Source organism: Petromyzon marinus, chromosome 17 (genome assembly GCF_048934315.1).
Source record: "Petromyzon marinus isolate PM22_M1 ecotype Great Lakes invasive population chromosome 17, UKy_Petmar_22M1.pri1.0, whole genome shotgun sequence".
NCBI lineage: Eukaryota > Metazoa > Chordata > Hyperoartia > Petromyzontiformes > Petromyzontidae > Petromyzon > Petromyzon marinus.
The window spans coordinates 20,614,690-20,636,374 of record NC_133683.1 but is presented as its reverse complement, the minus strand read 5'-3'; the positions used below and the strand labels follow the sequence as shown (position 1 = coordinate 20,636,374).

At 46.2% G+C, this 21,685-nt stretch overlaps 1 protein-coding gene across 3 annotated transcripts in view; it reads left to right on the top strand.

The window, feature by feature from the left end:
* LOC116943187 (cysteine-rich motor neuron 1 protein-like) overlaps positions 1-21,219 on the top strand; it is a 74,339-nt gene extending 53,120 nt beyond the window's left edge. For all 3 annotated transcript variants that reach the window (XM_032955822.2, XM_032955821.2, XM_076067576.1), the window contains 7 exons: positions 6,188-6,454; positions 9,740-9,958; positions 10,369-10,590; positions 11,553-11,744; positions 13,377-13,493; positions 17,230-17,444; positions 19,127-21,219. In XM_032955822.2, coding sequence (XP_032811713.2) covers positions 6,188-6,454; positions 9,740-9,958; positions 10,369-10,590; positions 11,553-11,744; positions 13,377-13,493; positions 17,230-17,444; positions 19,127-19,294 — 1,400 coding nt within the window. In that variant the 3' untranslated portion in view covers positions 19,295-21,219. The remainder of the gene's footprint in view (positions 1-6,187; positions 6,455-9,739; positions 9,959-10,368; positions 10,591-11,552; positions 11,745-13,376; positions 13,494-17,229; positions 17,445-19,126) is intronic.
* Positions 21,220-21,685: the final 466 nt, after the last annotated feature.

The following is a 21,685-nucleotide window of genomic DNA, read 5'->3' as shown; positions in this document are numbered from 1 at the left end:
ACATGCATGCAAAAGCATATGCAACATTAAGACAAGCCGGCAAAGTCAGCAAATGTAGCGAGCATCTATTTTGTTCAGGTCCACAACACGCGTGGAAGCGCACAAGCACTAATTCTAACGCACGTGTGCTAGTCATGCCGGTAGACATATTTTCAATTGAAATAACAAAAACGTATTAAACAATAAAATATGTATTTATTAATCTCACTTACAACAACAAAAACAGGTACAGATCTTTTCAATTGTGCAGCAAGTTTTGTTGTGGTTGGTTGACGAATTTTACCTTGTAGCTGTCAAGAAAACTTTTGCATTGACCTCGGACGTTCGGTCAGACCGTCTAACGGCTGGATGGAAACGCTTGGCTTGTCGGCCGAGTAACAACCGAAGCTGCATGTAATTTAGACTATGCCATGTACACTGCTACCTTGGCAACACAACTCTTCAATCTTAGGCACTTTACTGTTTATCCTATATAACCTACAGGGAAAGTAAATAAAGTGAATTCTAATGTTCCTGGAGGACAGAAAGCAATAGTTTAGTGGCATGTTAGCAAGCTGTCTTGTAAACATTAGCGCCCAGCTGTGTGAGTTAGTGCATGCCCGCAGCGTGGCTGTTTGAATGGTGGACTAATTAACGAGTGCCCGTATATTAATGGCTTCGAATGCGACGGAACGTTATTCTAAACACAGCTGTAAACTTGTGGGCATATGTTGGCACCCCGAGACACCGTTCGTTAGGTGGCTTTTCGACGTATGTGTTTAACTGAGGAAGCAGCTGCATGGTACAATATGCAAGACCGCAGTGTTTAATTCTTCCTCTATAAAACACAAAAACATCTGCGATTAAGGCCTTTTGCTCTGGTTATGGGGCAGCACCTGATGTGACTGGGAATGGCAGCTGGCTGTGGGGGCACACACCTGTAATCCAGTGCTGAGTAGGCAAGGCTTGCTTGGCTAATCACACACATTTGCAAAGCTCCCAAACTCTCAATCCTACCATGTGGCCGTGAGACAGTACAGCAAGTGGATTTAATCCATTTGTGTAGAGAATGGGAAGTTATCACTACATATGCATGGAGTACTCATATTTTCTACCACATGCCAAGCAATCACATATGAAATTGGTCAAACATTCCATTGTAGGACCCTCCTGTAAATGAGCTTCAAGCAGTGGTAAGGCTTTACTAGATAAACAAAGGGCATCATGATTATGTGTCAAGAGGAGATAGTCAAAACCTATAAATACATATTTATTCCAGCAATAGTGGCGCGATTGTGTAGTTTCACTATGGAGATTTTAAAAATTTAGAATTTCATTCCTTAGTTTGGCTATAATAATCCCATTGAATTTTTTTTATTTGCGCCATTGTCAATTATGCTGTTAGCACAAGCCATCTCTGGGTCAGTGTTATGAGCCCATTGCTGTAGGACTGACATCGTTCATGTTCTCCAACATTAATACATATGAACGGTGGTAAAAGAGAAAAAAATGCTCTTGGTCTTCTTCATGCGCTTAACAGACACCAATTATATTTATATTGATAACCGTTTTCAAGAGGCCAACATTGATATGAAATATAACCTAAAAAAAAAAAACTGAGCAATATTCCTGGACTGCAAACCTCGCAATGCGTTTCAGTAATTCGGTAAAAAAACACCACCACCGTTCGCTGCTGCAAGCTGCCCGTGCCACCGTTATCTGTTAACATTTTGCACTTTACATTTCCAACTCATAATTTCCTTTTCTGGGAAAGCCTTTTAGTCAGGAGAGCCATAAAGAGCAACGGCTACATTTCTCAACTGTCTGGCCACATTTCAAGAAGGGGAAAAAAAGAAGCGAGGGCTTCACGCCACTACATGTGGGTTCAATAAAACGACCAAAACAATGTCACTCGCTTTGTGCTGCAATAAAACACTACCTTTTTTTTTCTCGACAACATTACGGTGCAGCCGTGCAGAGAGAGAGAGAGAGAACCCTTAACCACTATCGTGACTTATCGTAAATTTGTAACTTAAAATTTTATTGTCCGTATGCAGGTGTTGAGTTGGGGCATTTTTTTTGTTGTGGTTGTAATAATTTAAGTGGCCCGAAATTTATTCAACTGCAACAAAGACAGAGATCCCCCGTATAGCCTAAACAGACTTTTGGGGCAAGTGCTGTTAGCAAGTACCTATGAAGGCTGGGATGGCACGCAACTGGGGTGTGTGGCCAACACCATGCACGGCCACCTTTGTCTCCCCAGTGGCGATGTTTACACACCACACCAGGTACTCATTTGACGCTACGTCGACCTAGGGGGGGCCCAGGACCGGTTCAGATAATCGTCACTGGTGTTGGCCGTGATCGGGAATCGAACTTGGGTCGCCGGGTTTGTAGCGTAGCGCGCTAACTGCTACATTACACACATACTGACATGCAATTACTACTTTAAATGTTTGCAGCCCACGATTGCTATGATTTTTTTGTGTTTTGGCATTACTACCCTGTAGAAGTCATGCTCATCTCTGCCCTTGGATTTAGACCTTCAGATGTTATCACAGGCAATTGTGGGATAATTAAAATGCATTCACGGTTTAAAATGCATTTGAACCGTGAGAAATGGAAATACAGCAATGTATTCTTAAAACTATCTGTGCAAAGCGATGTGTGGGTTTTTTTTTTCTCAGGGTACTCGAGGTTCCTCTCACATGCCAAATACTTGCAAGGCCATGAGACATAGCCATAGCTTGGGAGATCCTCATCCAGCAGTGGATAGATGGTGACTGATGATGATGATGATGCCAAATGCTCATTCATGGAATTGGCCAGCATCCAGCAACGGAACCTTTAAAAAAAAAGAGTTACGTCTCAGGCAGCTTTTTTTATGTTGACACAAAGGGCATTATTAATAATGTGATTGTAAAGCAAAATTCAAACTTACAATTGTGAACTTGGAAAATATGAATGCAAGGTTATGAAACTATTGAAATATTAATAAAGAAAAATATTACATTTCCATCATATTGACCTTAATGACTCAATGCTTCGTCTTGCAATATAACTTTCAACTTTTATTTTTGTGCCATAGATTACATATTCTGAAGAGATGCATTATCATATATCGTGGATAATATTTGCCCATATTTGGAGGTGGCTGGTTCAAATCCAAGCCGCCACCAATGATTGAACTGCTTTCTGAAGCGTGGCGAGTTAATGGTGCCAGGCCGATCACCATCGACTCCATTCCACAAAGTAAACATTCTTATCCAATGTCAGCTTACTGCAATTTTATTGTTAAATAATTTGGTGCATTATCGGGGACAAACAGCATTTTCAGTGCTTGCAAAATGTGTTCCCATTCAAGCGACTTCACAAGTCGTTCTGTAAGATACTCTTCTGGGGTCATGATCTTGCACATGGTGGTTCACACTACTTGCTGCAACATTTTTAATAACTTTGACATGGATAACACTTGGATTGGATTACAATTTGCGAGAGAGAAAACAAATCCAAACACTTCTGAAAAGGAGCGATGATAGGAACGGGTGTAATTGACAAGTTTACACATCTATTTCATCGTGACTTCCCCACACTAGTCATCGTCTTCTCGCTTCTTCGCAAAATGGATCAGCACACAGATCATTAATTTGTGGCTGATGGCTAAGACTAACATGTAGCTGCTTAGAGTGGGAAGGTAGCCCTCCACTGCAGAGGTCATGACCTGGCTAGTCTGGGTCTGGGCATGGTTAACATTTTGACCTGTGAGCATCCATCAAATGTAAAGCACCAATGGATCCATTCAAACCCCATCTGACAGGACAAATGTGACAAACCCACACTTAGAGGACCTCCCATCATGCAGCACTGACTTGGCAGTGTGTGCAAGAATTGGTTTTACCTTTTCTGGTGATAAACCAGATGTTAAAACACCAAACACGTACTTGTGGTGAACATGCAAACAAAAAACATCCTCTGGTAGTATATGCATTGTCTTTGAAACTGAATGGTCCACACTGGAGACAAAAAAGCCGAATAGGCTGTTCACCTTTAGGTATTCTCTGGTCTAACACTGTTTGAGACTAGGCCATGAAGAAGGCTGTCTCTGGTGTGGACCATTCAGTTTCAAAGACAATGCATATATAATTAACAGAGCATGTTTCGATTTAAAGCTTTCGTGACTGCAAGGATTAATCTTCTTTGGTTCTTTCGGTAAAGTCACATAGAATGAGAATAAAACAATAAAGCAAAATAAGACAATTAAATTCTCGCGACGTTTCGGCCACAACACAAGTAGCCTTAAATTTTGATTTAAAGCTTTCGTGACTGCAGTAATTCATATTCTTAGTTTTTTCGGTAAAGTCACGTTGAAAGGAAACAACAAAATAATAAAATATATATAAAACAATAAAAAATTCTCACGACGTTTCGACCATAACTCAAACGGTCGAAACGTTGTGAGATTTTTTATTGTTTTATATATATTTTATTATTTTGTTGTTTCCCTTCAACGTGACTTTACCGAAAAAACTAAGAATACAAGTAGCCTTCTTCAGGTGAAGGAACAGAACTGTCGGGACGACAGCGCTTCACCTGAAGAAGGCTACTTGTGTTGTGGCCGAAACGTCGTGATAATTTTATTGTCTAATTTTGTTTATTGTTTTATTCTCATTCTACGTGACTGTCGTCCCGACAGTTCTGTTCCTTCACCTGAAGAAGGCTACTTGTGTTGTGGCCGAAACGTCGTGAGAATTTAATTGTCTTATTTTGTTTTATTGTTTTATTCTCATTCTACGTAACTTTACCGAAAGAACCAAGAAGATGTACCAGAGCATGTTTACATGTTCACCACACGTATGTGTGGTTAATGCAGTGACATGATTCTTTGCAAAGTATTTCTGTTTGGTGCTTTAACATCTCAACACAAACTGTTTTATCGCCAGAACGGGTAACACCTATTGTTATAGTGTGCATGTATGTTGAACTTCTTTCGCACCGTGCTTAGCCAACTGTGCTAATTCGATGTGCAGGCAAAGGACAACAAACTAAACACGCACAAATCGTGTACATGTACCGCAAGCGTATATATTTTCAGGCCAATATGACAACTGGCGAAGATTACTTACAACAATCTACGCTTGTCATTTTGTTGGGGCTTTGATGAGATTGTGATTCCCTCCTCCCCCCCATAGCATCACCATGATATGTAAACTTAGTGGAGAGTGGTCGTGGATGTAAGTTACAATCGAACTTTCACGTCTCCGTGGCCTGGGTTCGATTCATGTGCGTGCCCAACATCATTGACAACTGACAACATAAACCCCCATCTAGGTTTCTCCTGGGTAACCTCACCCTAAAACGGTATACCTGTTGCTGTTTGTGAACGTCAGAAATGAGAAGGCAAATCCAGTAAGATGCAGTGATACAATCCACAATGTGTTGCCCTGACAACGGCCCTAATAGGTGCTCACTCGCAGTACTTGGTACTGGTGCATTGCACAGTCGTTTTTGCATGCGCTGTATTAATGACAACCATTATCTTCCTCTATTCTACGGTCTTCAACATTCTAGCAGAATGTATAGGTTGGGGGAAGGGATGAGTTTTTTTTTATGAACCATTACGTAACTTTAAGGTTTGTAAAGACAATTTTTCTGACATTTTCTGGGGTATATTCGGACCGTGACCTCTTGTCTTCGGATTACTCTGAGAGATTTTTTTTCTTGGATAATCCGGAATTTCACACACTGGCCCGATTTCCAGATTTTCCCAATTAATCAAAAAAAGCGGGAGCATGTACCTCTTATGCCATCTTGTTTGTGTTTGTGTGTGCGTGTGTGCGCCATGTGGGGAGCAGTAGTGAAGCGGCCTTGTAGCGGTTAGCGCGTTGCACTACGAACCCGGCGATCCGAGTTTGATTCCCGCTCGCGGCCAACACCAGTGGCGATTATCTGAACCGGTCCTGGGCCTCCCCTAGGTCGACTCAGCCTCAAATGAGTACCTGGTGCGGTGTGTATAAACATCGCCACTGGGGAGACAAAGGTGGTCGGGCGTGGTGCTGGCCATCCACCCCCTCGCGTGCCATTCTGGCCATCATAGGTGCTGCTCGCTAACAGCACTTGCCCCTACAGTCCGTTAAGACTACACGGGGGGGGGGGCGTCTTTGTCTTTGTTTGCACACCATCAACGTATTTCTTTTTTGTGATCTCCCAGAGGCCGCCAAGTCTGGAGCGGTCGCCACCACGGCGCCACCGTCGCCTCGGTCGCCGCCGCCGCCGGTGGTGGCGGCGGCGGCGGCGGGAGGACGGTGCCTGTCCATGGACGGGCGCCGCTACGCGGAGCGGGAGAGCTGGCACGACGGCTGCCGCGAGTGCTACTGCCATGGCGGGCGCGAGATGTGCGCCCTCATCGCCTGCCCCGTGCCGCGCTGCGCGATCCTGGAGCTGCGCCCGGGCCAGTGCTGCCCCGGCTGCGGGGAAGGTACCGTGGGATAGTCGCACGCTTGTCTGGTCGGCTCGGAGCACGTCAACAACTCCAGAAGGCCCCTTGGCTACTCCCTTTTTAGGCGCGTTGAAAAGGCTGACCTGACGGAGACGCAGGTGCATGCTGTTTCACAGAGGCGACGTGAAAACGTGAACCAGGACCTAGATTCAATGTGTTTCTACACTGCGGCGTATTTAAGAAGAAACGTCGTCGGTTTGCGGGTTTGCGAAGAGGCATCGAGCATAGATTCAGATATCGCTCGACACTGGTCTCGACCGTTGTCAGAATCAGAATATTTTTTTCGGCTGGAGGAGGAATCCGATGAGCTGTGAAGCTCTTTTTCACAGACGTCCAGTCAGCAAGTTACAAAACAGCTGTGGCTGGAAATTGAACGGGGTTGACAGCGCACTGAAAAACAATGAACAGAAATTGAAGCCCGCTGACGTTTGCAAAAGGCCAATCGGCCAATGAACTAAAACACTTATTTAATTCTCAGCTGCTGGTCACACAGAAAAGTCCAAAAAGTGCCCCCCAAGTTAATGTTGAATGACTCCACAATAATACAGTAGCAAGCACAACATAGTGAATTAAAACAGCCCGGCCTACGGCCTTGTGGAGAGACGAACAAAAGTATGTTCGTATGTTGCGCTTTAGTTACGCACGCCCGCAACACTCCGCAAGAGTGCTTAATTAGCTTTATCGGTATCAAACAACGATGTTACACGGCGGCTTGCCCTTCGAGTGTGCCACCCTCATTGTCTTTCCATCACATCACCGTCCGCTTGCGATCTCTTGCCAAGCCCCACGTCGCCCCACACCCAAAACAGCTCGCGCCCCCCCCCCCCACTCAAATCCGCCGCCTTCGCCCGCCCCATTATTCCTCGGCACACAAACCTCTTTCTCCCTATTCAGAACAAGTAAACAACCGAATTAACCGGGGCATGCTCTCAAATGCACATCCAAGGTTAAGTTGGCGGTGCAGATTTTAAACAACAACAAAATCGCGACCGTAAATATAGAAGGTCTTGGGTACGGGCCACCCCTTGTGCACGCCTCGCAACACGCAGTGTGAACATTTGGCAGCCACCTCTCTAGAGGGATGGCCCTTTATTACGAAAGGAGTGATTCAAGAGACAAGGCGACTTAATTTGTTTAGCACATTTCCAATTCGTGAAGCATGGTTCAGACGCGCATTACACTTTCTGTCTCTACGAAAGGGATGGTGGTGTTCGAAACTCAAAATTCTTTGACCCGCAGCACAACTTTGATCTGGCCTAGACAAAGCAACGGACAAACGCTCAATATAAACGGAATGCCCTTGTCGCATTTTTGCCTGCGTTCTGGGGGAAAAACAAGATTTAGCCTTCAAAGTTCCAGCATTGCTCTAACGTTTTCTAAACGTGTGCCCAAAGTCATGCAGCACCGAAATTGTATTATTCAAAAATATTATTAATGTTCAGGATAAACCAACGTCGCTCGGTCTCTTTCTGTGTTACTTCCTGTAATCTGCCTTCAGAAGCAATGTGGTTGCTTGTTTGTTAGCACAGAGGACTGACAAAAAAACCATCCCTCTCTTTTCAATCTGCCACAAGCCTATGAAAACTTTTTTTTTTAAAGGACAGTGGTTCTTGCTCGCGAGTGACTGTCCCTGAACAGAGCGTCCGTTATTCATTTGGAATGTTTTGTGTGTGCTCTCTTGGCCTGGGATGTTGTGCTTTTTTTGCCGCATTCTGCAGGGTCCTGTCACTTTCTTGGCATGCAAACAACAGGGTCCTTTATGCGCCTATTGCTGCCTTGGGTAAGGCTTCTAATCTGAAAGTCTTCCCAGTGCTGAAAAAATGTGAGCGTTAGCCTCGGAGAGCTGAAAAATGAATTGGGGGTCACTGTTTCGCTGCTCCCTCCCCCCCCTCGTTTTTATGCCCTGTGATTGGCATGACAAAAAAATAATCTTGACACAAACTTTATTGGGGCCACACTCATTTCACCGTCGTCATCGGCAGCCACGATCAAATCCACCGAGATATGAAGTCTTCTCCCCTAACCCATCACCATCAATCAAAATCCAGCACAGACCCAATTATGATGGTGAGAATTTTCGGCCATTTGTCAATCCAATGCCCGAATGAATGCCCTCCCCACGCCGTGTCAGTGAATGGGGTTGATTGACCATACTTTACCACGTTGGTTTGTGCAGGTGACTGAAGATGAAGGGTCAGGTCTGGTTTCAGATATCACTCACCGATGATGTTAGCTATGACCGGGAATTAGGCTCACCCAGCTACTTGGGTTCATAACTCAATGCGCTAACCACTGCGGCACTGCTCCACGATATTAATTTGTTCATTTTTATTGTTGCGCAACAATTGCTGTACTTTGTCGCATGGTGTTTGTAAACGTATATGTTACCCTGTTGCTTAAGAATTTTTCTGGGAATTTTGAATGGTTGGAATGAAGAGCATTTCTCAATTTTTCCATTTTAATGACACACGACACTGAGCGCAGCCATTTTGACTTCAAAGAAAACCATATTGATGAATAACCACATTAAGCTGTCTAAGATTGCTCTCAGTTTGCCACAATTTTTCACAATCGTTTTACTGCGTTCAATTATAATCTACGAAAGTCCTACAGCACTCATTGTAATGCTAAATATATCCTGGACTGGAAGAACTCAGTAATTTCATTAAAGATTAATGTTGGCCGTGTTGTTGAATCAAACTGAAGTCAAACACCTGAAACGGCTTACTGTGCGGCTCAATGTAAATTTGGGTTATTTTTTTAAATGTTCACATGGCATACAGAGCCATGATCGAGTGCTATTTAGTTTGAGGATGTGTATTTTGGCCAAACATGTAAATTTATAAATAAGCAGTACTTTTATGAATGCAAGCACACAAGTGGTGGTGCATTGGTTCATGCACTGTGCTTTCAAACCTAGAAATTACACGGAGAGGTCTATATGTGGATTTCCAAAGACAAATATCTCCCCATAGCCCACACTGACTGTCCTGTTAGCGAGCACCTATGATAGACAGCACAGTGCCCACGCCCGGCCACCTTTGTCTCACCAGTACAGTTGCTCATTTAAGGCCGAGTCGACCTAGGGGAGGCCTAGGACCAGATCGGATAAAACGTCAGCGGTGTTGGTAGCCGTGGACGGGAATCAAAGTCGGGTCGGCACCGCTCCCTACCTACCGCTGCCCGTACACACACACACACGTGCACGTGGGCGCTCACAAGCCAACGGACGAGTAAACTCTCGCGTCTGCGCGTGCGGCGCAGGCGAGGCGCCGGGCGAGCGCGTGGATGCGCGCGCCGCTCACGCCGTGTGCCAGGCGCCCGGGGGGGAGTACTACGTGGAGGGCGAGAGCTGGAGCGCCGACGCTTGCACGAGGTGCGCGTGCCACGCGGGCCGCGTGCTCTGCGACACCGCGGTGTGCCCCCCGCTGCTCTGTGCCGAGCCCCTCCGCAACAAAGGCTCCTGCTGCCCCTCCTGCCCAGGTACGCCTGCTGTAGGTTTCGAGTTTGCATGTCTCTCTCTCTCTCTCTCTGCGGTCGCGTGGATTTTTTTTCTCGGGGTCCTCCAGTTTTTCCCTCCACGTGAAGAAACGTGCGTCTAGAGCAATGTTCTTTATTCCAAGGGCCACAGTCCACTGGCAGCCCCTGGTGGTCTTTAGTGCGGCCCCTGAGGTGCGGCCCCCAACAATACACAACGAGTGGAAACGTCTCCCATCGAGCTGCTGTCAAACCCCCCAATGGTCTCAAATGTGTGGCGGCCCTCGCACTGATGATGTCGCCTTACCGGCGAAAGTGGCGCCCCCCCCCCTCCCCCCCTCTTAAAACGAGGCAAAATCCGGGGACCGTAACCCATCCTTCACCTTTTAACCGCTGCTGCTTTTTTATCATAACAGACGTGGCGGAGAGCCCCCAGCAGCCAGGGAACGGCAGCGAGAGCGTGTACTGCGTGTCGAAGGAGGGCGACGTGTTCCTGGCGGGCGAGGCCTGGAAGCCCGACTTATGCAGGAGCTGCGTGTGCCAGGAGGGCTTCGTGCGGTGCTACACCGAGACGTGCCCGCCCGTCGCATGCAAGCGCCCGGTCCTGCGCAAGGGGCAGTGCTGCCCCTACTGCCTGGGTAAACAGAGCGACGCCGAGGAGAATGCGTGCCGTCGCTATGCCAAACCCTTGCCGAGAAGACCTCCGGCAGGATCTTTTTCTCTCGTACCCTGTGCGCATGCGTATTTAGTAACGTACTTAATGTACATATTGTCTGAAGTAATTTGAATCGCTTTCTCAATATATTACTGGATGAATGCATCCCCATGTCGTGTCGGTAACGGGGGTTGTGTGACCACATTTCACCACACTAGTCAGTGCAGGTTGGATATCACTCCCTACTGATGGCCGGGAATCAAACTCAGATCGTCGAGTTTGTAACGCAGAACGTTAAGCACTATGCCACTGCTCCCCTTATTGCTTACACCAATAGAAAGATCATCCCTATAGCCTTACAGACTTTTGGGACAAATACTATTAGCAAGCTGGCACGGCCCCACGGCCAGCTGCTGCCTTTGTCTCCTCAGTGGCGATGTTTACACACCACGCCCGGTACTCATTTACAGCTCAGTCGACCTAAAGGAGGCCCAGCACCGGTTTAGGTTATCGTCACCGGTGTTCGTGGCCGTGAGCGGGACCTGAACTCGAGGGACCAAGTTCGCACCGCAGCGCGCTAACTGCTTCGCCCCCGCTTCCCTTACACACACACGAGACAAAGATCCCCCATATAGCCTCAGAGCACCTATGAACGCCACCACGGCACATGAGGGGGTGGGTGGCAGCACCGCGCCTGGCCATCTTTGTCTCCCTCGTGGTGATGTTAACATACCGCACAAGGTACTCATTTGGGGCTGCGTCGCCCTCGGGGAGGCCGAGGACTGGTTCAGATAATTGTCAACGATATCAACCGTAAGTGGCAATTGAACTCGGGTCGTCAGGTTTGTAATGCGGCGCGCTAACCGCTACGCTCCTACTCTCGTCCCCCTTGCACACGCACGCACACGCACGCACACGCACACGCACGCACACGCACGCACACAGAGGTGGTCGTGCCGCTGAAGGTTTGCTTCTTTGTGGATGAAATATACGGCGAGGGCGAGCGCTGGAGCCTGGACCCATGCACCCACTGCCACTGCCGTAACGGCGAGGCCGTGTGCACGGTGGAGGACTGCCTGGTCCCCGCCTGCAGCCAGCCACTCCTGCACGAGGGCTCCTGCTGCCCGGTTTGCCCAGGTACCGCCAGCGCCGAACAACCCACCGAGAATCAAAGCCCCGCTATACAGTTGTGGTCTCATGCGCAATTTCTCGTGAATGGACGCATGTAGGTTGAACTTCTTTCGCACCGGATGTAGCCAACCGTACAAATCGGAGGTGCGGGGAAGGACAACAAACTTAACGCAAAAAGGAATTCGTACTGTCGATTGGGTTGGGAGTTGTTGGATCAACGTGTTTTTTTTTAAATCTCAATCTGTTCGGTGAATCGGACCGATCCCATCCATGTGGACATATTGAATGTTATCCACTTTGCAGGTTTTCCTTGCCAAATCATTGATCGGATATCAATAATTTCAGAATCGTATTTTAAAAACAATCCAAGCCACACTATTGAATCCAATTGGACTCAACCTATGCACCCACACCACACTCTTGTACGAATCCGTTCCTCATGCATGGGAGGCTTTGCAGGGGGGCGAGGGGGGGGGGAGAACCTTCGGCACTCAGCATCCTGCCATCTCCCCACCCCGCCCCCCACCAAGCCATAACGAACACAAGGCAGGAACAAAATCCCAGCACACTCTCTGGTTGACCGGAGTCCTGTTGTTAAAAACTGTTGTCTGCAAACGCATTGGGTTCAACTAGAGTGGGGGGGTGGGGGGGGACATTGAAGGAAGCGTACAGTATGGGGTGGTTGGCCCAAAGCACGAGGCTGGCTTGGGGCCCGGTATGCCATTAATGTGGGCCGAGTGCTCATCTCCGTGTCTTTGCGCGCAGCCTTTTCAAATGAGCTGCCTGGAACGGTTCTTTGGGTTCGCTTCTAGGTGCCAGCTCGCCTGGCAGCTATGGGGCTGGGGGAGGGGATAGTGTGATGTGGGACATGGACGGAACGGTTCCCTGCATTTGACCGTGGTGGCTCGCTCGATGTAGTTCAGCTTCTTGATCAGCTGTGGCCACTCAGTCCTGGCATAAACTCTTCCCAGGTTTTCAGTGCACGCAAGGGCTTCGGAGGAGCAGCATCCATCGATGATGAAGATGATAAGAGAACACTGAACCTAAGCGCGAAGTATGAAATCTATTTGAAATGTTCTCAGTTGCTGTAGGTATAGCATTTAAATCCAGGGATCGAACTTACAAATGTAAACCTGGCGAGGTCACATTTTATGTCGCTGGCATTGCCACTTGCGTGTTATATTTGTTGCTCATAAATGCGTATGTGCTTGTATCGGTTTGTGAATGTCTCCACAAGGTCGAATGTCTCCACAGCACTTTCCCCAACGGGCTGTTAAAGGTTATACAAGGGGGTGGAGGGAGATATTTGTCTATGCACTTATATATGCATGTGCACGCGTGTGGGGAGCAGTAGTGCAGTGGTAGCAAGCTGCGATATGAACCCGGTGACCTGAGTTCGATTCCCGCTCATGATAATTATCTGGACCAGTGCTGGGCTTCCCCTAGGCCAAATTCAGCTTCAAATGAGTACCTGGTGCAATGCGCAAACCTCGCCGCTAGGGAGACAAAGGCGGACAGGCGTGGTGCTGGCCACCCATCCCCTCGTGTGCCGTTACCGCCCTTCATACGCGGTCGCTAACGGCACTTACCCCAAACCTCTGTTGTGGCTACAAGACGCATCTTTGTCTTTGTCTTCAGATGACGAGCTGTCGGGCGAGCCGACCAATGTTCCAGTGGAAAAATACGAAGACGACGGCAGGGTCAGAATGATGCCTCCTGCCCAGCTCACCGCCGTGCCTCCTCCGCGCGCACGAGGTGAGCACCAACCCCCCCCCACCCCAACCGACCACTCTCGCTGAACAGCTGCGCTCGTCAAAACAGCGAGGGCCCGTGACGCACGAGGACTATGCGACGACGACGAGGCGCCTATGTTTAGCCACTCGCGTTGGGCAGACACCCTCTCTCGTAGCGGCACCACGCCACAAGGCCCACCCACCCCACCCCCCCCCCCACCATGTTCCAATACCCGTGGGAAAGCCCCACGCGCGGCACCGCCGACACTATTTATTTTTCCCTGCTCTATTCACGCCGCCGTGCTATGGCGTTCCTCGTATTAAGGCCGGGCGAAAAATGTTGACTCGCAAGGGCCGGACGATGGCACAGGGCCTCTTTCCTCGTTTTGGGGGCTGTCACGCGGCCCCTGGCGAGCTTTGTTTCTTGGCCACAGCCAACCGACAGTGCATTAAGCCGATTGGCTGATCACATGTGTACAGTGGATGCACAGCCCATTTGTCAATCCACTGTTGGTTAAACTATTCAACAAAACTTTGTATTACCAGGTAAGGCCCATTGAGCTATGGCGCTCTTTTTCAGAAGTGACCCGGCCACAAATGATAGCTTAATGTGGATCTAGATGATCACAGGGAGAATATGAAAGCTCACTACAGGCGTCAGGGTCTGATCGAGCCCATGGCCTATATACCAGGCGAGGTAGTTAACATCTAGCCACCACAGCGCCCACGGTTAAGGGCCTTCTTGTGCCTGTGTGTCGGCAATGAGAGTTTATTGATCAGGTCACCACTGAGAATCTTTCACGGCCGATCAATGCGAGTTAAATGTGTGTAGCATAGACACAGAAGCATCGAAGTAGAGAACAACAAAGGATTTTGCTGCACTGCCCTTTGCTGCCCACCACCGTAGTCCTACCAGCAATATGAAAACCTATTTGTGCATGCTGGTCTCGCCTATCAAAGTACCATCCAGGTTCCATCCCGCTTAGCTTCTGAGCTGTGAAGAGATTGGGTAAATTTTGGGTGATTAATTCATAGGTGGTCGCACGTGAAGGAAAAAAGTATTTGGTCCCCTTCTGATTTTGTACGTTTGCCCAGTGACAAAGAAATGATCAGTCTATAATTTTAATGGTAGGTTTATTTGAACAGTGAGAGACAGAATAATAACAAAAAAATCCAGAAAAACGCATGTCAAAAATGTTGTAAATTGATTTGCATTTTAATGAGGGAAATAAGTATTTGACCCCTCTGCAAAACATGACTTAGTACTTGGTGGCAAAACCTTTGTTGGCAATCACAGAGGTCAGACGTTTCTTGTAGTTGGCCACCAGGTTTGCACACATCTCAGGATGGATTTTGTCCCACTCCTCTTTGCAGATCTTCTCCAAGTCATTAAGGTTTCGAGGCTGACGTTTGGCAACTCGAACCTTCAGCTCCCTCCACAAATTTTCTATGGGATTAAGGTCTGGAGACTGGCTAGGCCACCCCAGGACCTTAATGTGCTTCTTCTTGAGCCACTCCTTTGTTGACTTTGCCGTGTGTTTTGGGTCATTGTCATGCTGGAATACCCATCCACGACCCATTTTCAATGCCCTGGCTGAGGGAAGGAGGTTCTCACCCAAGATTTGACGGTACATGGCCCCGTCCATCGTCCCTTTGATGCGATGAAGTTGTCCTGTCCCCTTAGCAGAAAAACACCCCCAAAGCATAATGTTTCCACCTCCATGTTTGACGGTGGGGATGGTGTTCTTGGGGTCATAGACAGCATTCCTCCTCTTCCAAACACGGTGAGTTGAGTTGATGCCAAAGAGCTCTATTTTGGTCTCATCTGACCACAACACTTTCACCCAGTTGTCCTCTGAATCATTCAGATGTTCATTGGCAAACTTCAGACGGGCATGTATATGTGCTTTCTTGAGCAGGGGGACCTTGCGGGCGCTGCAGGATTTCAGCCCTTCACGGCGTAGTGTGTTACCAATTGTTTTCTTGGTGACTATGGTCCCAGCTGCCTTGAGATCATTGACAAGATCCTCCCGTGTAGTTCTGGGCTGATTCCTCACCGTTCTCATGATCATTGCAACTCCACGAGGTGAGATCTTGCATGGAGCCTCAGGCCGAGGGAGATTGACAGTTCTTTTGTGTTTCTTCCATTTGCAAATAATCGCACCAACTGTTGTCACCTTCTCACCAAGCTGCTTGCAATGATCTTGTAGCCCATTCCAGCCTTGTGTAGGTCTACAACCTTATCCCTGACATCCTTGGAGAGCTCTTTGGTCTTGGCCATGGTGGAGAGTTTGTAATCTGATTGATTGCTTCTGTGGACAGGCGCCTTTTATTCATATACATGTAATAAGCTGAGATTAGGAGCACTCCCTTTAAGAGTGTGCTCCTAATCTCAGCTCATTACCTGTATAAAAGACACCTGGGAGCCAGAAATCTTTCTGATTGAGAGGGGGTCAAATACTTATTTCCCTCATTAAAATGCAAATCAATTTATAACATTTTTGACATGCGTTTTTCTGGATTTTTTGTTGTTATTCTGTCTCACTGTTCAAATAAACCTACCATTATAATTATAGACTGATAATTTCTTTGTCAGTGGGCAAACGTACAAAATCAGCAGGGGATCAAATACTTTTTCCCCTCACTGTAGCTCGTCGAAGTGTCCCCAAGCTCTCAAAATCAGAATTGGGCATCGCTCATCTTTGCAGTTTTTTTTGTTAGCAGGTCCATATTCATATGGCAGGGGCCAATCAGTGCATCATCTCGTGACTGCAAAGTGGTGCAGCTTCACGAAGCAGTGCCATTTTTATCAACCCTCGAGTGGCGTTGGCTGGCCACAATTTGAATGCAACATCTAACAACCGGTAAGCCTTGCCGCTCTAGAATTGAGCTACACTCCTGGCCAGATGTTGCACTAAAGCCAGGTGGTGTGGTGAAATGGTGAGTGCTTGGCACTCACAATCAGGTTCATTAGCATCATCGTCATCATCATCATCAGCCATGTTCCATAAGGTGTACCGATGGCATTGCCAACTCTCATGGTCACACTCCATCTCCTTGGTGAATGTACTCTTGGCCATGTTGCTTGGTACTCCGTCGTTAGTCTCAACCATTGGCCATCGTTGCTTTCGGTCACATGTTTTGCCCCAGCCCGCAGACTTTTGAGAAGGTAATTTTTTACAGTTTAACACGTAGGCTTTCGCGAGAAATATTATCCATGAGAGGTTTTTAGGTTAGGTTTTGGTTTAGATCGTGTAAAATCTACGTACATTTTACACGATCTCACCAAAAAACCTCCATTTTGGTCAACATTATGTCGATAACTTGTGTTAGCAAGTTACAATCAGGTTAAGAGTAAACATTTCAGCTGGGGGCCAACGCAGACCTTTATCCCTTTGGCGTCGATACAATTAGTAACATTTTGCAAAAAGTTAACAATGGTTGTCCCTTTGGAGCGGCTAACCACCTGCCATTTCACATTGAGGCCTACATCCAGCTGGGATTGAAAAGTGCTGTAAATCAAGAACAAATTCTACCTATTAAAAATAACGAGTTCTCGTGCACACGATGCTATGCCTCTCTGGTGAGCATCAGCACCGACGCGATGTATCAAAGCATCTTTCCAAGCCAATAGACTAAGACCTCACGCGAAAAGAAGCAACCCCTTACCCCCCCCACCCCCGCCAGCCTGCAGGGCCCCTTGGCATCGCACGTCGGGCATGTCTTTAGCGCGGCCTTGGCTCTCCCCTTCGCGGCAGGTGACTTGGATAACAACTCCATCTTGGGGGCGAGCCGCGACGCGTCAGGGCTCGAGGGCGGGGGCAACGAGGCCGGCGACCTGTGGCTGTTGCAGCCGATCACGTGGGTGGTGATCGCGCTGCTGTCGCTGGGCCTCGCCGTCGTGCTGCTCGTGCTCACCATGTCTCGCCGGCGCCAATGGATCCCCCTGCAGCTCTATAAGACGCCTGTCAAGGTACGTGCGTCTCCTGCCCCCCACCCTGTCAGCCCTTTTAATACGGGAGGGTCGTGGGTTCGATCGCGACCCTGACGCCTGCACATTTGGAGTTTGCATGTTCTCCCCGTGGTCGCGTAGATTTTTCTCCGAGGCCTCCGGTTTTTAAACCATTTAGAAACGCGAGTTTGGAGTATTTGGCTGCTATAAATTTCAACAGGATAGGCCACTTCTCGTTGAGCTATCATTTGTGGCCAGGTAACTTCTTAAAAAGAGCTATATATAGCTCAGTGGGCCTTACCTTGTAAAATTTTAAAGTTTAATTTAAAATGTCCTCCCTGCCCTTTTCGGCATCATTATGATCATCATCACCGCTCATCTCTCGTTGATTTTTTCTCTATAGGGCGCCTTGGCTTTGCACTGTAATTTCACATTCTTTGGTATGGCGTGTCGTAGAGAAAAACTACTTGGGTTTTGGAATAGTAACAAAACAGGTTATAGGTCAATGTTCTTTAACCCCATGTTCTGTAAATAATGCTGGTGTAATTGCACGTGCAACAGGCACCTAAGAGATAACTTATTTTTGCAAGTATTGTATATTGTAGAATCTCACATGGCTGCCTCGCTCGCCATTCTAAGGAAGAAAATAAAAGTTAAGCTGAGCCCTACCAATTGGCTAGTGCTTGGAGTGGAGACTGCCTCAGAATTATCATTTTGATTTTGAAATGATGATAATTCTAAGTACATTCCCATTTTGAGACTGAGAATATCAGGTTTTAATCAGCTGTACTTACCGGAAAAACGACTCCCTTATCAAAGTAAGAAGGGATGATCGTTAATTTGTAGGAAGTGTACATGTACAGCCCTTTTGTCAATCTTCTTGCTAGATAAGGACCTCCCCCACACCATGTGGGTCATGTGGGTTATTTCACCATACTTCACCATGCTAATGCGTGCTGTGTGGTGAAGCACAGATGTGGAAGCATAATACAGCCCAAAAATTGTTGCACTGCTGTCTGCTGCCCATAATGAAGGCCACTACTAAAATACATGCACAGAATATTGCGTGTAAACCCTTCATATACGCGGGTACTCCCGTATCCTCGAACATGCTAAGCTCCGATTAATTAAATAAGCCAAACATTCCGATGCAGGACCCTCATGAAAATGTAATCCTGAGACTCATCACAAATTTTCCGGCTAAACATTGGTCACTGTTGTGACTTCGTCAGACGGGGGTGGCGCACGCCTAGAATCCAACGATATGCAGATGAGGGTTGGTGCATCGCACAAATGTTGCGAAACTCCCTCACTGTGGGCGTCGAGGTGCCATACCCCGACTTGCCAGGAGAATGCGGTACAACACAAATGTAGGCTCTACTTGTGTCGACTGCGCGTAATACAGTGTTTCTCCCTCGCACGCAATGGTTTCCCCCCACGTGTAAACACTCATGGATTGGCCGATCGCACCCTTTTAGAGGACCGCAGAGCTCGGACAATTGTTGGCACCGACTCATTGCGGGGCTGACTTCCTGCTTGTCCGAAATTCCTCCTTGGCTCCTCTTAAGTCGATCTCTCTCTATGAGAGCGAGCGAATAAGGTGCGCGTTCCAAGTTGAAACAATTGTATTCTTGTCATCTTACTTTGAAAGCTGGTGCCGAAATTCATGCGGCTTCATCAAAATGCCCGTGCATCTGTTGCAGACGGTGTACCTGCACAACGAGGCGGAGAAGAATGCGAATGGCACAAAAGTTCCGCTGAACAACATGAGCAAGGTTCCGAGGCTGGCCGACCCCGACCCTCGCTGCAGTGGCTATTACAGTATGGTCAACGCCGCCGCCGTCGTCGCGACGCCCACAGCGCACGTCTAAACCGCCAGCCACCAGCGGTCCGGGCCCAGCACTCGGCACAGAACTTGCAGCAATGAACTGATGCACTTGCGCACGCGTATAGCAAGTTGCTACCCCCGCAATCGCACGCTGGTAGTCGAAATACTCTTTATTTTCATTTCAGATTCTAGGATTGTGATTTTTTTTTTTAGTTTGTCGGAATAATCTTTAAGGTTTGACCCGCTCATTATTATTTTTTACTACGGCACAAAACCGTGCAGTTAAGTGCCTGCTGCGTAGAAAAGTACCCTCATGAGAAAGTTACATTGTTAGACCTTAAGCTATGAAAACAATTAAAACCCAGCGATAAGCCGAGCAGAATGCGAGGGATGGTCTGTGCATTATAATTCCACGTGTGACTCTAGTCAGTCATTCGTTTTAAGCTCAGTTTCGGGATATAAACGTATCGGTCACTTAAAAGTCTCCGCGTGCAAACGCTCCGGTCGTTATCAGCCTGACGGGCAATGGACATTTATATTTTACGTGTTGAAAAGCATTCGGGTTAATGCTCCGCATCACTTGTGGGCGTGAAATTGATTTCATTCGGCATCGTTAAGGGCCCTTTGGTGCCATCTTTTATGCACCTTTTTTCTTGCGATAAGTCTTTTATTGTGATTTGCTACGTTTCAACGGCACTCCTACATGGAATAAATATGCTCCAGATATTTGGATTGTTTTAGCATTTGTAAAAAAGTGAGTGTAAAATGTGTATATATAAAATAAGGAAACATACAATTTTTTGCAACACATTGTAATATGGTAATGGTTTTCTATTTAAAAAAATAAGTTCATTTGAAATAGCATTTATTGGCCTCATTTCACTGTGTGTAACAATTGACGTACAAATTGAAGGTATTTACAGAATTTCTTCTCCATTTTTATAACCACACAAATTCACTCTGTAGCAACTCTTTGTTTTTTACGTGATATTCATTAAAAAAACCCTTTTTAAAATATAAGAGAGTAAGAATTGAATGTATTGTCTTTTAGTCGGTTGTGGTCAATTCATCTGTTCTGGCATTCCACATTTTTTCTATTAACTACTAGAATACACAAGTATGACTTTGTTTCTTGATTGCGCTGTATTGGATACCGAAACATGAACTCGGAATGCGAACCTCTGAGTCCGCAGAGTCAATTGACGAATTTTGAGATTGCGATGTAGCCAATGTAGGGTGAGAAAGTGGAGTGGTAAGTTATTTTTAAGTATGAGTTTATTTTTTAACAGAGAATCTGATACTGGATGTGGAAAAAGTCTGAAAGGAACTTGCGGTGTTTTGCATGTACAGTATAAACATATTAATAATGCTTTAAAGTTGTTTGGCACTTTGTATTAGTTTGAATTTTCTACTTTCGGAAGATGCTAGGTTTTTTTTAAAGTTAATGGCGTAAGCAGTGCTCTTGTAGATATTTTTTTCTGTAATTTTAGCTCGCATAAATTATTTAGTTTTTTTTGCTTTATTTATTAACATTTTCCGATTTCCTAGATTTATAGTGTAGGTGCAAATGATATAACACAAGTTCCCATTGAGAGAAAAAAAAACACACACATAAACTCGGCTTGTTTTGTTACACTTACTTGCAAATATTAATGATGTTTTTTTACAAAAAGAAATGTTTATACCAGACATTATTTCATCCATTTCTGAGAGTTATTGTTTTTTTCCCCCAAGTAATTTTAAACTGTCTTATTTGGAGTGTTTATTTTGTAACTTTTATTTTCAATGTATTTCCTTTTACTTCCGTGACATGTAAAGTTGTGAAATGTATTCCTTGGCACTTGGTAGTGCATGGTAGGGGGTTCGTTGTGTTGTTGTTTATTATTGTTGTTCTTATTAGAGTTATTTGCTTGTAATTTGCCAGCAGAAGATTAATAAACTACTTACTTTCAAGAAAACATTTACAGATTTAGCGGTTGTGGACATTCAATTATTTATGTAAACTTTTACAGTGTGAACATTTTATGGGGATGTAATAATGTTTGACTATTGGTAAATATGATACAGTTCTTTGACAAAAATTATCGTATTAAGGCGCTTAACACTGGTGTAAGTTCTTGTTTTGATTTTTTCACATTTTTTTAAGTGTAAAGGTTTAAAATAACCAGAATGTTGCCCTACAAAAACAAAACACAAACCTGTGAGATAATTTTTTAATGCCAATTTCATTTAGCAGTCAGGAAATGGCACATCTTTAAGAGAACGAAAACAAGCAGATTGATAGGTGTTAGTTTTGGCGAAAGTGTTTTAGAAACAAACAATGTTTTGTTTTCATTTCAACGTCGTTTATAGCACAACAAGATTATATGTGCTTTTTTTAAATATTAAAGCTAACATTTTGGTCCATTCAAATAAACTCTGAGTTTTCAAAACA